The 13,215-nt window shown below is 46.3% G+C and overlaps 1 protein-coding gene across 1 annotated transcript in view; it reads right to left on the reverse strand.

Annotated features, from left to right (window-relative positions):
- Nucleotides 1–12,870, reverse strand: part of phactr3a (phosphatase and actin regulator 3a) — a gene marked incomplete at both ends in the record, with an annotated part of 42,571 nt that extends 29,701 nt beyond the window's left edge. The window contains one exon of the mRNA XM_083641242.1: nt 12,765–12,870. Coding sequence (XP_083497368.1) covers nt 12,765–12,870 — 106 coding nt within the window. The remainder of the gene's footprint in view (nt 1–12,764) is intronic.
- Between the last annotated feature and the right edge of the window lie 345 nt (nt 12,871–13,215).

A 13,215-nucleotide genomic window follows, 5' to 3' on the forward strand; every position in this document is an offset into this window, starting at 1 on the left:
ACAGAACAACAAGTCCCCATATTCACCATGTCAGTGTACAGAACAACAAGTCCTCATATTCACCATGTCAGTGTACAGAACAACAAGTCCTCATATTCACCATGTCAGTGTACAGAACAACAAGTCCCCATATTCACCATGTCAGTGTACAGAACAACAAGTCCTCATATTCAGGACACGGCATCGAGTCCAGTCATATATTATGCAGACGCTTGTAATGACCTGATGAGAAGTGCATGGTCATGTTTGTCATTACACGCTGTAACAAGCATGTCGATTAGCCATGTCGTGACTCGTGCATGTGATGCGAGACATAGTCTGAGAGGACATGGGGACACAGAAATCACATCTGATTGTTGTTTTTTATGAAAATTCTGCATCTTTTTTTTTTTTAATTACTCAAAAGTGAGCAACAAAACCAGCCTGTTCTACAGTAAACTATGGGTTGGCAAAGACGGAGAAGTGGGTTTAGGGCAATCTGGAGCTGATGGCAGACAGAGAGCTGTGCCCAGATGCACGAACACATTGACTGGGGGGGCACACGAGCTTGCAGGGGGGGGGGGGGGGGGGGGGTGGCGGTGAATCCCCCCCCCCCCCAACCCCCCCCCCCCCAGCACATCATGAATGAGGCTTGAAGAGGTTGTAGCTAGAAGCCGCCGCCCATTAATCATGACTATATGAAGTGTGCAGCACAGGCGTGGCCACAGCTCGCACAGCAGCTTGAATGGGATTGGACTGGAGCGTTAGGCTTTCATGAATGTATGGGAGAATTCAATGAGAGAAAATTTGTGCCTGGATCTGCACACTGTGCTTTTCCTCAGGAATGTGTCATCGGCACACAGGAAAAAATGGCACGCCCTCTTGTTCTTCGCCGGCGGAGCGAGAGCCCGGTTCAGTACCCCCGGACCGGACTTCTCAGTACCTCCGGACCGGACTTCTCAGTACCTCCGGACCGGACTTCTCAGTACCTCCGGACCGGACTTCTCAGCACCCCCCGGACCGGACTTCTCAGTACCCCGGACCGGACTTCTCAGTACCCCGGACCGGACTTCTCAGCACCCCCCGGACCGGACTTCTCAGTACCCCCGGACCGGACTTCTCAGTACCCCGGACCGGACTTCTCAGTACCCCCCGGACCGGACTTCTCAGTACCCCCCGGACCGGACTTCTCAGTACCTCTGGACCGGACTTCTCAGTACCCCGGCCACGGCTGCTCTGGGCTCAGCAGCCCTGCTGCAATGCAAGGCAGCTGCTATCCATGGTGCTGAAAGCCATCCTACCATAAGAGGAGGAAACCTCTGTCTGTCTGCATTGCACCCGGGTTGGCCAATCAGTGTGAAACATGGACATTGAGCATAGGCAGGGACGGATTACGCTTATTTCCCCAAATTTTAAGCTGTTATTAGCATTTCTTACCAGTCTGTGCTGAGTTGTGGTGTGTGGACTAGTTCTGATATAACACACTAAACTCTCTCTAACCCTTCACTCACATTCCTGGATACTCTCTTTTGCTTACTCTCTCTCTCTCTCTCTCTCTCTCTCTCTCTCTCTCTCTCTCTCTCTCTCTCCCGCTCTCTCTCTCTCTCTCTCTCCCTCTCTCTCTCTCCCGCTCTCTCTCTCTCTCTCTCCCTCTCTCTCTCTCTCTAAAAAGAGCAGCACAAACAGGTACTTGGGCCCACACAGTCTCCCACATGGCAGTCCAACAAGACAATGAAAAGCCTCCATTCATTTCCTTTTTTGGCGACTGTATTCTTCCTATAGTGCCGCCCGTCATCTGATCCGGCTATGTATTTAATGTAGCATCTCCTGAGAGGTCCTAGCGGAGATGTTCAATAAAGCTCCCGTGTAAAGTGCCTGTCAAGCCCACAGAAAGGACTGCTCTCACCAGCCTGTCTCGGGCTGTCAGTCTGCCTCCTCGTACCTCATCTGCTTCGGGCGCACGCCTCTTCTCCGTTCTTCCCCGCCCCCTCTCTCTCTCTCCCATCCCCCCCCCTCTCTCTCTCTCTCTCTCTCTCCATCCCTCCTCTGTGTGCCCCCCCCCCTCTCTCTCTCTCCATCCCTCCTCTGTGTGCCCCCCCATCCCCCCTCCAGACAGGTGCATTTATCGGTGACAGGGCCTGGGACTCTCCTCTTAGCCTAGGTAAACCCAGCCACCACGTGACCTGCTCTCTCAGTTCCCAGTCACTGAGAACAGGTCTGAGAGCAGGTCACGTGGGGGATGGGTTTACCCAGGCTACTCTCCTCTGCCCTCATCATCTATCTCTCTGACAGACTCTGGCAGGTCCACCAAGAGGGAGGGGATGCTGCAGCTAAGAACAGGTGTGTGAGGATACAATGTGCTGATATATCTGTGTGTGTGTGTGTGTGTGTGTGTGTGTGTGTGTGTGTGTGTGTGCGTGTGTGTGTGTGAGAGAGAGAGAGAGAGAGAGAGAGAGAGACAGAGAGACAGAGAGATAGAGAGATAGATAGATCATGTGTGTCTTAATCACCTCCTTGCAACCTCACTGATTGGGAGAGATTGTGAAAGGGACAAATAAGATGGATAGCATAGTCCAACCTGGCTTATGGGGTTCTGTCACTCACAGGACCTTATTTAACCAATTAAGGGGAACAAATGAGGAAAATGAGGGTTTGATGGACAGGTGGAAAGAGGAATAATGGCCTTCTCTCTTCAGGTGAACCTGCTGGGGACGTGCAGTACTGCAGCTCTCCACTGCCTCTTTTGTCAATGCTCGTCCCACAGACCATCTATCATCCCACCGCGGCCGCTTAGCGACTAGGACAACTTCTTGGCTTCCTCTCAACGTAAAGAACCACCGCCTCCTCATCTGTTCCTCTCTCCTCTCCGTTTCTCCTCTCCTCCATCTCCACTCCAGATCAGTCTCCTCTCCTGTTTCCAGCTCCCTTTGCTTCTCCTTTTCCTCCTTCTCTCTCTTCTCTCCAGAGGAGTCTCCTCTTCTTCGCTCTCTACCCCCTTATAAGCATCCTGCGTACAACTTCCTGAACTCCACTTAACCTCAGGCCGTTAAAGGGCTAAAGAGCTCCGTTACATCCTGCACCTTACGCCAGGGTCTTTGACAGGTGTTTGCTCGGGTCCTAGTTCGCCGGTCTCCGAGGGCTGTCCGCTCAACTGCCTGACCGCCTCGTCTCCTTGTTTGTTCTATGATTTTTGTTTTTTTTGCCTTTTCACAAGCCTGCACAGACCTGCCAGATCAATGCACACATGGTTGCACACAAGCCTAACTCACACACAGACAGGCAGGCAGGCAGGCAGGCACGTGCACGCACATACACACACACACACACACACACACACACACACACACACACGCACACACACACACACACGCACACACACACATACAAACAACAGCAGGAGCAACACACGTCTCAAACACTGTCAAACGCCTGATCTGCTCGCACGTCCGCAGGGAGCAGCCATGATGTCGGGCCTTTTGTTGCTGCCGTCATTGTTGCGCTCGCTGCCATTTTCACGGGCGGTTGAGAGACAGTGAGGGTTCCACACAGAGAGGCGGAAACGCCCGCTGGAGGCGCCCAGAAGATGCAGCTTATCCCCATTCACTACTCAATGGTGTCGCAGGCCGCCACAATGAGACAGAGACGCTGTAGAGATGAATGAGTTCTGAATCTGATGTTGAGACTCGTGTTAACATCAGCCTTCTGTTTGTGGAGACATTTGGCTCCTCCGAGCAGAGAAGCACCTGACAAACGGATATGATTGCACCACATTAATAATCATTAGCTCCCATTGCCTGCTTTGCTTTAGTGACCAGTCAAGGTTCTCAAATGTTTTCACATGAAGGACCCCTAAACTGACAAAGATTAGACCACGGATTAGACCCCCGTTTGATAGGATTTTGTCCCACGCTCCCCCATATGATAATAAGATTGATGCTTTTAGAAGTTTTATTACAGAAAGTGTATAAAACCCACCATGACCAAAATAGTCATTGTGTTATGAATGGAATTATAGCTAAACTAAAGTACCCCCCTTTTGGCTGGGGACCCCCTGGAACCCCCTCAAGGACCCCTGGGGGTCCCCGGACCCCCATTTGAAAACCTGACTGCTTTAGATGTAGACAGGACTTCATGACAATCTAGCAGATACACTGAAGGTCATCTATTGAATGCATGACTGAATGAGGAGATGATGCTGCTCCTGCTCATGGACTGGAAGTCTCACTCACAGATATGAATGAGGAGATGATGCTGCTCCTGCTCATGGACTGGAGGTCTCACTCACAGATATGCATCGCTGTGTCTAAAGTGACAGCTAAAAGAGACACAGAGTCATTCCTTTTGCAAGACTTGCTGCTCAATGAATAATAAAAAAGACTAGAGTCAAACTTTCACGACGGTAAAAGCAGATATTTTGTCAGGCAACCAGGGAACAACACTCGGTTGCCTCTCCAGATAGCTAAGTGTGTCTTCCCGGTCGGCCTCTATGAAGCAATAAATGAATAGCTCTCCAGCGGCTACTCACAGGTGGCCTTGCCTGGCCCACAGTCCCTTCAGACCGGTCATGAACAATAAGTGGTGATCTGACTACAGCATGATGAACAGCTCCACTGCTGAAGATAGAGAGAGAGAGTAAGAACTTCATTAGACGTGGCTTCACGGTGGTGCAGGCGACTCTTGTGGAGACCAAATCCACTGACTTCAGCCTGAAGGAGCCCGGGTGAAATCATCAGCTGGGGAAATGAACAGCGGTGTCTCGCTGTAATTTACCGCACGACTTCAAGCACACAGGCTGTGAAGATGCCCTCTCTGTGCTCACATGCTGGAGAAGGTTGTTCTCTCCAAAGACCATTTAAGATGAACATTCTCCACCAGGACACGAGTATTGACTTGGCATTCTTGGCTTTGATAATCATCTTCAAGTAAAAATCCACCAAAAACACTAGGACGTGCTTAAACTGCACTGTATCAAAACAACTGGTGATTCATTTCTGGGGGCATTTTGTTGTTTGCTGGTATATTTCTGGACTAATGTCATGTCAAGATATTTTCAATGCCGCTATAATGGAGTTGAATACCAAGACACATTGTTCATCTATAAAACATTCCCAGTGAACTTCATGTTTCGATGTCAGTCCCTCAGAATCAAAGAGCAAGAGATTCTGTCTAGACTCACCACTTTGCACCAACAGCAGCTTCAATGGACCAGAACACAATGCTATGATGCTGCGTTTCTGAGTGGGAAGAAACGTGCTGTCACTATCGTTATCGCTCTCTCTGCTTACATGTATAACCCACAGCTGAATGCAACAAGTTCACGCCCGCTCTCTGGAGGATGTCTAAAGTCATTCTGGGAAATGTAGGAAATCACAAACTGAAGCAGAAGTAGACAAGGCAGGTTAAAGGAAAGTGGGTACACGTGCACACACACACACACACACACACACACACACACACACACACACACACACACACACACACACACACACACACACACACACACACACACACACACACACACACACACACACACACACGAGCCTGCACTGATAGGGTAAACTCAATCGATGATAAAAGAGAGAAAGTGAAGACACCTAAGAGAGTGAAGCACTAGCAGACCAATAGAGATGGTGAGGTGAGGATGGAGATGATATAAATGAGAGAGGAACCAAAATGAATGAGAAATAAAGTGTACATGGATATATAGATACTGTAGATAGATAGATAGATAGATAGATAGATAGATAGATAGATAGATAGATAGATAGATAGATAGATAGATAGATAGATAGATAGATAGACAGATAGATAGACAGATAGATAGACAGACAGACATATAGATAGATGGATAGATAGATAGATAGATAGATAGATAGATAGATAGATAGATAGATAGACAGACAGATAGATAGACAGATAGATAGATAGACAGATAGATAGACAGACAGACATATAGATAGATGGATAGATAGATAGATAGATAGATAGATAGATAGATAGATAGATTAGGCAGACAGAGGCAGACTACATAGTGCACACTGACCCAGCTGTGTATCAGATCCACAGGTCCCCCATCATGAAAATGTAATGAGATTCACTCATATCATTTTCAAAGAAACCGCAGCAACCAGACAAATTTCCACTACCTCACACTGTATCTCCAGAGAAAGACTACCTCACACTGTATCTCCAGAGAAAGACTACCTCACACTGTATCTCCAGAGAAAGACTACCTCACACTGCATCTCCACTACCTCACACTGTATCTCCAGAGAAAGACTACCTCACACTGCATCTCCACTACCTCACACTGTATCTCCAGAGAAAGACTACCTCACACTGCATCTCCACTACCTCACACTGTATCTCCAGAGAAAGACTACCTCACACTGTATCTCCAGAGAAAGACTACCTCACACTGCATCTCCAGAGAAAGACTACCTCACACTGTATCTCCAGAGAAAGACTACCTCACACTGTGTCTCCAGAGAAAGACTACCTCACACTGTATCTCCAGAGAAAGACTACCTCACACTGTGTCTCCAGAGAAAGACTACCTCACTGTATCTCCAGAGAAAGACTACCTCACACTGTATCTCCAGAGAAAGACTACCTCACACTGTGTCTCCAGAGAAAGACTACCTCACTGTATCTCCAGAGAAAGACTACCTCACACTGTATCTCCACTACCTCACACTGTATCTCCAGAGAAAGACTACCTCACACTGTATCTCCAGAGAAAGACTACCTCACACTGTATCTCCAGAGAAAGACTACCACACACTGTGTCTCCAGAGAAAGACTACCTCACACTGTATCTCCAGAGAAAGGCCACAGATGAGATGGGTCACTGAACGAGAAGAATTTCAAGCAAACGTTACGGAAATGTAACGTAACTCTTCTCCTTTGTTTTCACATGCTTTTGTCCTGTCTCAAGTTGTCTAATAGATAGAGTACCTGTCCTTCAACCACACAACCTGAGTTCATTAGACACCCATTGGTTGACACCAGCCACAGACCCCGCGTCTTAGAACTAATGTAGGCCAGGAGCGTAAAGCGAGAAACATGCTAGTATCACCACCTAGCCTCCGGTTTAGGACCTTGTCGGCGGCAGCTAGCCATGATGGGCCTACATACTCCAACGTCAGCTCGACTGACGAGGGGGTCCCAGGGGAGTCCCCAGCGAAATGAGTCATTGTGTGATTTCACTATGCTTTAAATGACTAGAAGTTAGCCCAAGGAGAGAATGCAGTTAGTGCGTCATACTTTTCAATATCTCGCCTGTTAGCTCGCCATCTACATTATAGTATGCTTGCGCTGTTCACGTCAGCTGTGTCGGGTCACATTTTTGGGGGAGCTGCACGCCGGCAGTGTCGCAGGCTCGCGGGCGTAGCCCTACGGTCGCAGCCAGCGAGTGCTTTGACGCCCAACCATAACATTCCGCTTAAGCTAAGATTTTCTAACTCAGCCTTCGTTTTGATGTCAACTACACACCTGTAAAGGTTTGTGACTGCATCTTGCACGGTTCTGACGTTACAGCACTAACAACAGACATCATTTATGAGCACCTGGCAAAGTTCTCAAAACGGCTTCTGTGGTACTTCACGCTACAATAGGAGTCTCCAGGATCACATTTTCCATGACACACACACACGTCACACACACACACACGTCACAAACACACACACACACACACACACACACAGATTCACAAGGTGAAAACAAAGCCAGTCACACGCTGTTGTGATGGGTAATGACTCCTCACTGTGTTATGACCTGCAGGACGCTCAGCAGAGGAATGCATCTACCTGCAACAGCGCTGAGAAGCCACCACCAGGTGCAGCAGCACTTCCAGCTTCTCTCTCTCAGTCTCCCCCGTTGAGCGGACTTGACTGCCTCATTACTGGGAGGACAAATAAAGATTCTTCTTGTTCAGTGGCTGTAAGCTCTGGGTTTGTGTAAAAAACTCTCCTTTGTAAGAGTTTTTTTTTTCCACATGGCCAACTGCCACCGTACCATCTACCTCAGCCTATACTGTAGGTCTTCACTTCGGCCCTCCAAGGTTTGGTTCATCACATTCTAAGGCCATGTTCAGACTAGGAGGCCAAATCTGATTTGTGAACTTTAGTGACCTATTAATGATTCTATCCAGATTGGTTTTATGAGTCTGGACGCTCCAAGTCTGATTTGTGCCACTTGTCTTAAACCACATATGGAGGTAGTTTCCAATCTGCTTCCGACTGATGTCACTTCAGTATGGATGCGCTGATCACCCAAATCAGATTTGAGAGTGTCTTTTGCAGGGGGCGGGGACTTGAAGAGCAGAGTGCAGACATGCAAACACTGCCAGAAACACATTGTATGTTGGCTCATTGGCTCATTGTATCTGGACACACAGATCCGACTTGAACACTTGCCCAAACCAGATTTGTGGCAGTGCGGACACACTCCCAAATCAGATTTGGGAAACCAATCAAGATAATGACGATTAACGACTTTAGCAGCAAATCGGATTTGCCTGTAATGTGAACATGGATCTCTGAACGCTGAACAGTAAGGCAGAAAGAGATGCTGAGGGAGGTTGACATGTCTGGAGGGAAGAGGCATTTAATGTCATGGGCTATAAATGTTTTGCAAGATAATTGGATGCATGTATTTACGGTGGGGTATAATTGGTGCACATGTAGGCTAAGGCTATGTGCATATAAAGCAAATAATTTGCATATATGTATATGCTTGTGTGTATAAATGTGTATCTGCATGCGTGCGTAGTACAATATACATAGAATAACAAGAATATCATGCTGCTACTCTGTGTAATCTACCGGTAAATAAGTATTTGTTTTTTCATGTGGCGCTAATACCTTTTGCGTTTAACATTACTTGCTCAGTATAAACAAAGCTTTGATATAGGGAGCACGTTATGTAAGACACTGAGTCAGAATTTCCCCTATTTATTCATCAAGGTCTGAGCATAGTGCAGGCGTTATCTTCTAGAAGACCTTGCTCTGGGTTAGGGTGAGTCATTCTCAAGGCTCGAAAACAGCTTTTAGAGGGTGATCGTTCATTAGCAACTTGTTCATTAGCAAGGTCCACTCATACCTGCTGTCCTCATACCTGCTGTGCTGATTCTACTGACCTCAGATCTGAAAGGATTATCCAGGTATGAGCCAGATTGGTGGAGGAGGATGAGACGTTTGAACGATACTGATACTGATCATACTGACGCCTTATCGGCAAGCATCTATGGAGCTTTATTTCCCCCAAAACAAAGTGTTTAAAATTTGATTGTAAAATGGTCCAATTGTTAAAAAAGAAAAAACTAAAATTTGAAAATCAAAAGTAAGTCCTGTAAATCTACAAACACGATTGTAATCCATGTTTTACAAATTAAATCCTTACGTTATGACTACAAATTACAATTTATGGGTTCAGTTCTCATTTTGCATGTGTCTTTATACGTTTACAGATTATTATTTTTTACATTCAGACTTTTGGCTGTTTGTATCCTCACTCATAAAAACACGTTTCCGCCTTGACATTTTTAAAACAAAAGTTCTGGTTTAACCGAGGCACTTGTATTACTGTAATATATGAGTATTGAGTACACCAGAAAAAAACAGGCACAAATTTGACTTTTACAGTACACTGAAAAATCATTCTTCCCAGCATCAATCCCAGCATTCTCCTCTAATGTTATGACTATCCTGCTGTATTTTGGAGTTGTAGGCTGTATACTGTAAGCTTCTTACAAGTTATGCTAGGGAAAAGTGAATTTGCCTATGGGGATTAGTACAGCATTACATTATAATAATACCTATAGGGAAACCTGGATTCACTGAATAGCTGTTCATCTGCATTCTCCACCATTCCATTCTATACAGCCTGACGAAGACCAGAGAGGTTGAAACGCGTTGCGTTTTGTGCCCCTGTTCATTGAAGATGTACATTGTTTGATTAACTATTGTAGTAAGACATGTACCGGGTACTTTACTTCGTCAATTAAAAACCTATCTATAAGTATCCAAGAAGCTCCTTTTTTCTCCTCTTGATTCACTTTTGGCCTGCTGAGCTTGTGCCACGTTTTTGCTTCTTCCATTCCATTCTAGGAAACAATTTAAGCGTTTACACTGATATTCCTGTTCACACTTATCCTGATGTGTGTCTGGCCCATTTCTCAGCACTATGTAACTCTTTCCAGAACTTTCTGCCTAAATCGACATCACCAGTGTCTCTCAAGCTGTGTACAAGGATACTGCTATGAGACAGAGGAATGACATGGAAAGGAGCCATAGGGACAGCCTGGCCTGGACACCCTCGCTGTCCACGAAGCTTCAAGGTGTCCTCTCCACGCCATTACCTCGCTCGACACTTTGCCTTGACTAAGTGGGACTTTGAGCGAAAGTGACATTTTATTAGCAGAGGAATCTAAAGGGCTTTTGCCTGAACAAACGAACTGAACAGTGGGAGGTTTTTATACCGCTGCTCCCCATTGTCAGACTTATGTGTTCCCAACCGCGTTATGATTATAATACACCTCTAAATCAGAAGCTCTAAGGAGGACGTCAAAGCTGTGCAAAACAACGTCTCTGAATAAAAAAAAAAAGGTTATGGTAGCAATAACAGAAAACATTGCTCTGGTACTTAAGATGGTCAACTGTTGCTGCTGTCTCTATAGAGAGGCAAAGTGAACGTCACTTCCTGCTTCAGCACTGTACCAGAGATCTTCCTCCGCAATTGATTTTCCCATAGGCATTTCGGAAAATGCTTATAAAAAATAGTTTTACTTGTTCAAACCAAACGGTTCAGCTATATTTAGAATCGGGGGAGACCATAGAACATTTCACTCTGACCCAAAAAAAACAACAACAACATTGAAAAAATATTTTCTTTAAACCTGCATTTTTTTGTAACGTTTTGGTCTGAGTCAAATGTTATGCGATCTCTCCTGTTTAGAAATATATCTCTACCGTTTGGTTTGAACGAGTACAACTATTCCTATAAGCATTTTAGGAAATCTATGGGAAAATAAATGGCGGATGAAAATCTCTGGTAAAGTGCTGAAGCAGGAAGTGACGTTCCACTCTGGCTCTCTATTGACTCTTCTCTCCAGTGTTGAGTGGATGAATACAGTGTCAGCCTCTGCAGCTGCAAGAGGCCACTGTGTCGAGGAGCCTAAGTAATCCTTTGGCAAAGACTGGCGCTGAAGAGAGACACTAGCACAGTGACAATCTCCACACAGAGAGGGGCGGGCACTGTGTACTTTGGGGCACCAGACACTGTCACTGTCCTTGCAGCGACAACTGTATTTACTGTGTCTTTCATTTGCATAGAGACGATCAGATAGATGGACAGTATATTCACTTCCTGGACAGTTACTGTCGTGCATATTCAAGTGTGAGCGGCTCATCGTGTTCATCATCGGGTCAAGGCTCTGTGGTGTTTCATCAGGTGTGTGAAGGGCCAGTGTGACATTATCACATCCGCCTATGTGTGAATTAAAGCGTCCATAGGAGGGCCTGAATTGAGCCAGCGTCCACCGGAAAGCGCGCTATGGGGCAGTTGATGAGTGCAGACAGGTGTGATTTCAGAGATGTGAAAAACACGGGCCTCATTAAAGAGCGCGTGAAAGGCATTGTGTTGTTGTTTATGAATCATTCTCTCTCAAGCATCCTTCATCATAATATCATGCGTGTCTCCATGTGTGAGTGAGAGCAAGCAGTGACTGGTTGTAAAGCCCAGTACCCCACATATGAGTATAGCTTTTATCCAACTACATAGACTAGTTGTCATGACAATCTGCTGTGATCATAATTACAGGTAAATACACAAATATAATAAACAAAAAGATGTTAAGTCTGCTGAGTTCATACAAAAGTGAATGGAAGGTGGATTAATTATTCCTATATGCATAAGGATGACTAACAGACCAGAGTGAGAGATAAACAAGGGGTCCATGTTGGAAAGCACACCTGCATGGTGAATCGATCCCTCCCTGCATGGCTGCACTGAATTGGAGGTCTTTGCGCCTATATGCTACATCACGTGGAGAAGGCATGCAGCTTGGTCATTGATCATAACACTGATCGGTTCAGCATGGGGGCCCAGTTGACGCTGTCAGTGCGCAGTCAGTGACCAGGCAACAAGGCTCAGGGATAAGATGTGCATGTGGCTGTCTGTCACATGAGATAGGATATGCAACGTCCCAAAGACCCATGTGGATGCTGAATAACGAGGGAGAGATGTGTATCAGCCACCAATGCTCAGATTTGATGGTAGACCAGCGTGGTAAATAGGCTACGTCTAGACAAGCCTGAAATGATGGACCACATGCGGATTTTGTGACGATAAATACACGCCAAATAAAGGGGAAATATTTTTCAGCAATAATAGACTCGTGCTGTGTGCATTGTTGTTCAATATGGCCCAATAAGCCCAGATTTAAAAACAGTATATAGGTACTTGCAGGCAGCCATAACAGTCCATGGGCATGGGCTACAGGCGTCTTTTTAACGCTCAAATGTGGAGGGGCATGGATCCATTCATGGACGCTGAAAGGGGGATATGACACGTTATGTTCCAATTTGCATCTCCACGTTTCAATATTACAGGCGAATTATATTAATTCCCCTTCCAAGGTTAGAAGCATATGCGCTAATTATCCCTTGGTGTCCTAATATCCCACCGGGCAGTGAGGACGCCTTTTGGAAACCGCTGCATCGCCAAAGAAGGGACAGTGAAAGACTGGCAATTAAAACACCCAGACAATAAAACATTTCTCTTACCTGTGCTGTGCACCAAATCGATGCCAGATTCGGTGAGTATGTTCGGGTCACTTTGAGATCTGCCTCGTTGCAGAGTACAGCCGTCTATTCCATCCGATGTAGCCATGAGGAGAGAAAGCGCAGGAATCCTGAATAAAATATTGAAAAGAGGCAGGCAGGCAGGCAAGGTCAGAAGTAATAGCAGCGAGCTAATAGTGCCGATTCAATTCGCTCTGACAACAGCCGCTTTGAGCATCTAGCAGGGAGCCATGGCTGAGCAGAAATTCCTAGTGTGTGTGTGTGTGTGTGTGTGTGTGTGTGTGTGTGTGTGTGTGTGTGTGCGTGCGTGCACGTGTGTGTCTGGTCTGAGTGCGCGATTGTGTGGATGTGGGAGGGGTGATGTGCCCCCGATGATGTCCGTCCCTGTCCAGCAATACGACCAGCCAGCCACACACCAGCATGCTGCACACAT

The sequence above is a fragment of the Poromitra crassiceps genome (assembly GCF_964638095.1).
Source record: "Poromitra crassiceps genome assembly, chromosome: 8".
Classification (NCBI taxonomy): Eukaryota; Metazoa; Chordata; class Actinopteri; order Beryciformes; family Melamphaidae; genus Poromitra; species Poromitra crassiceps.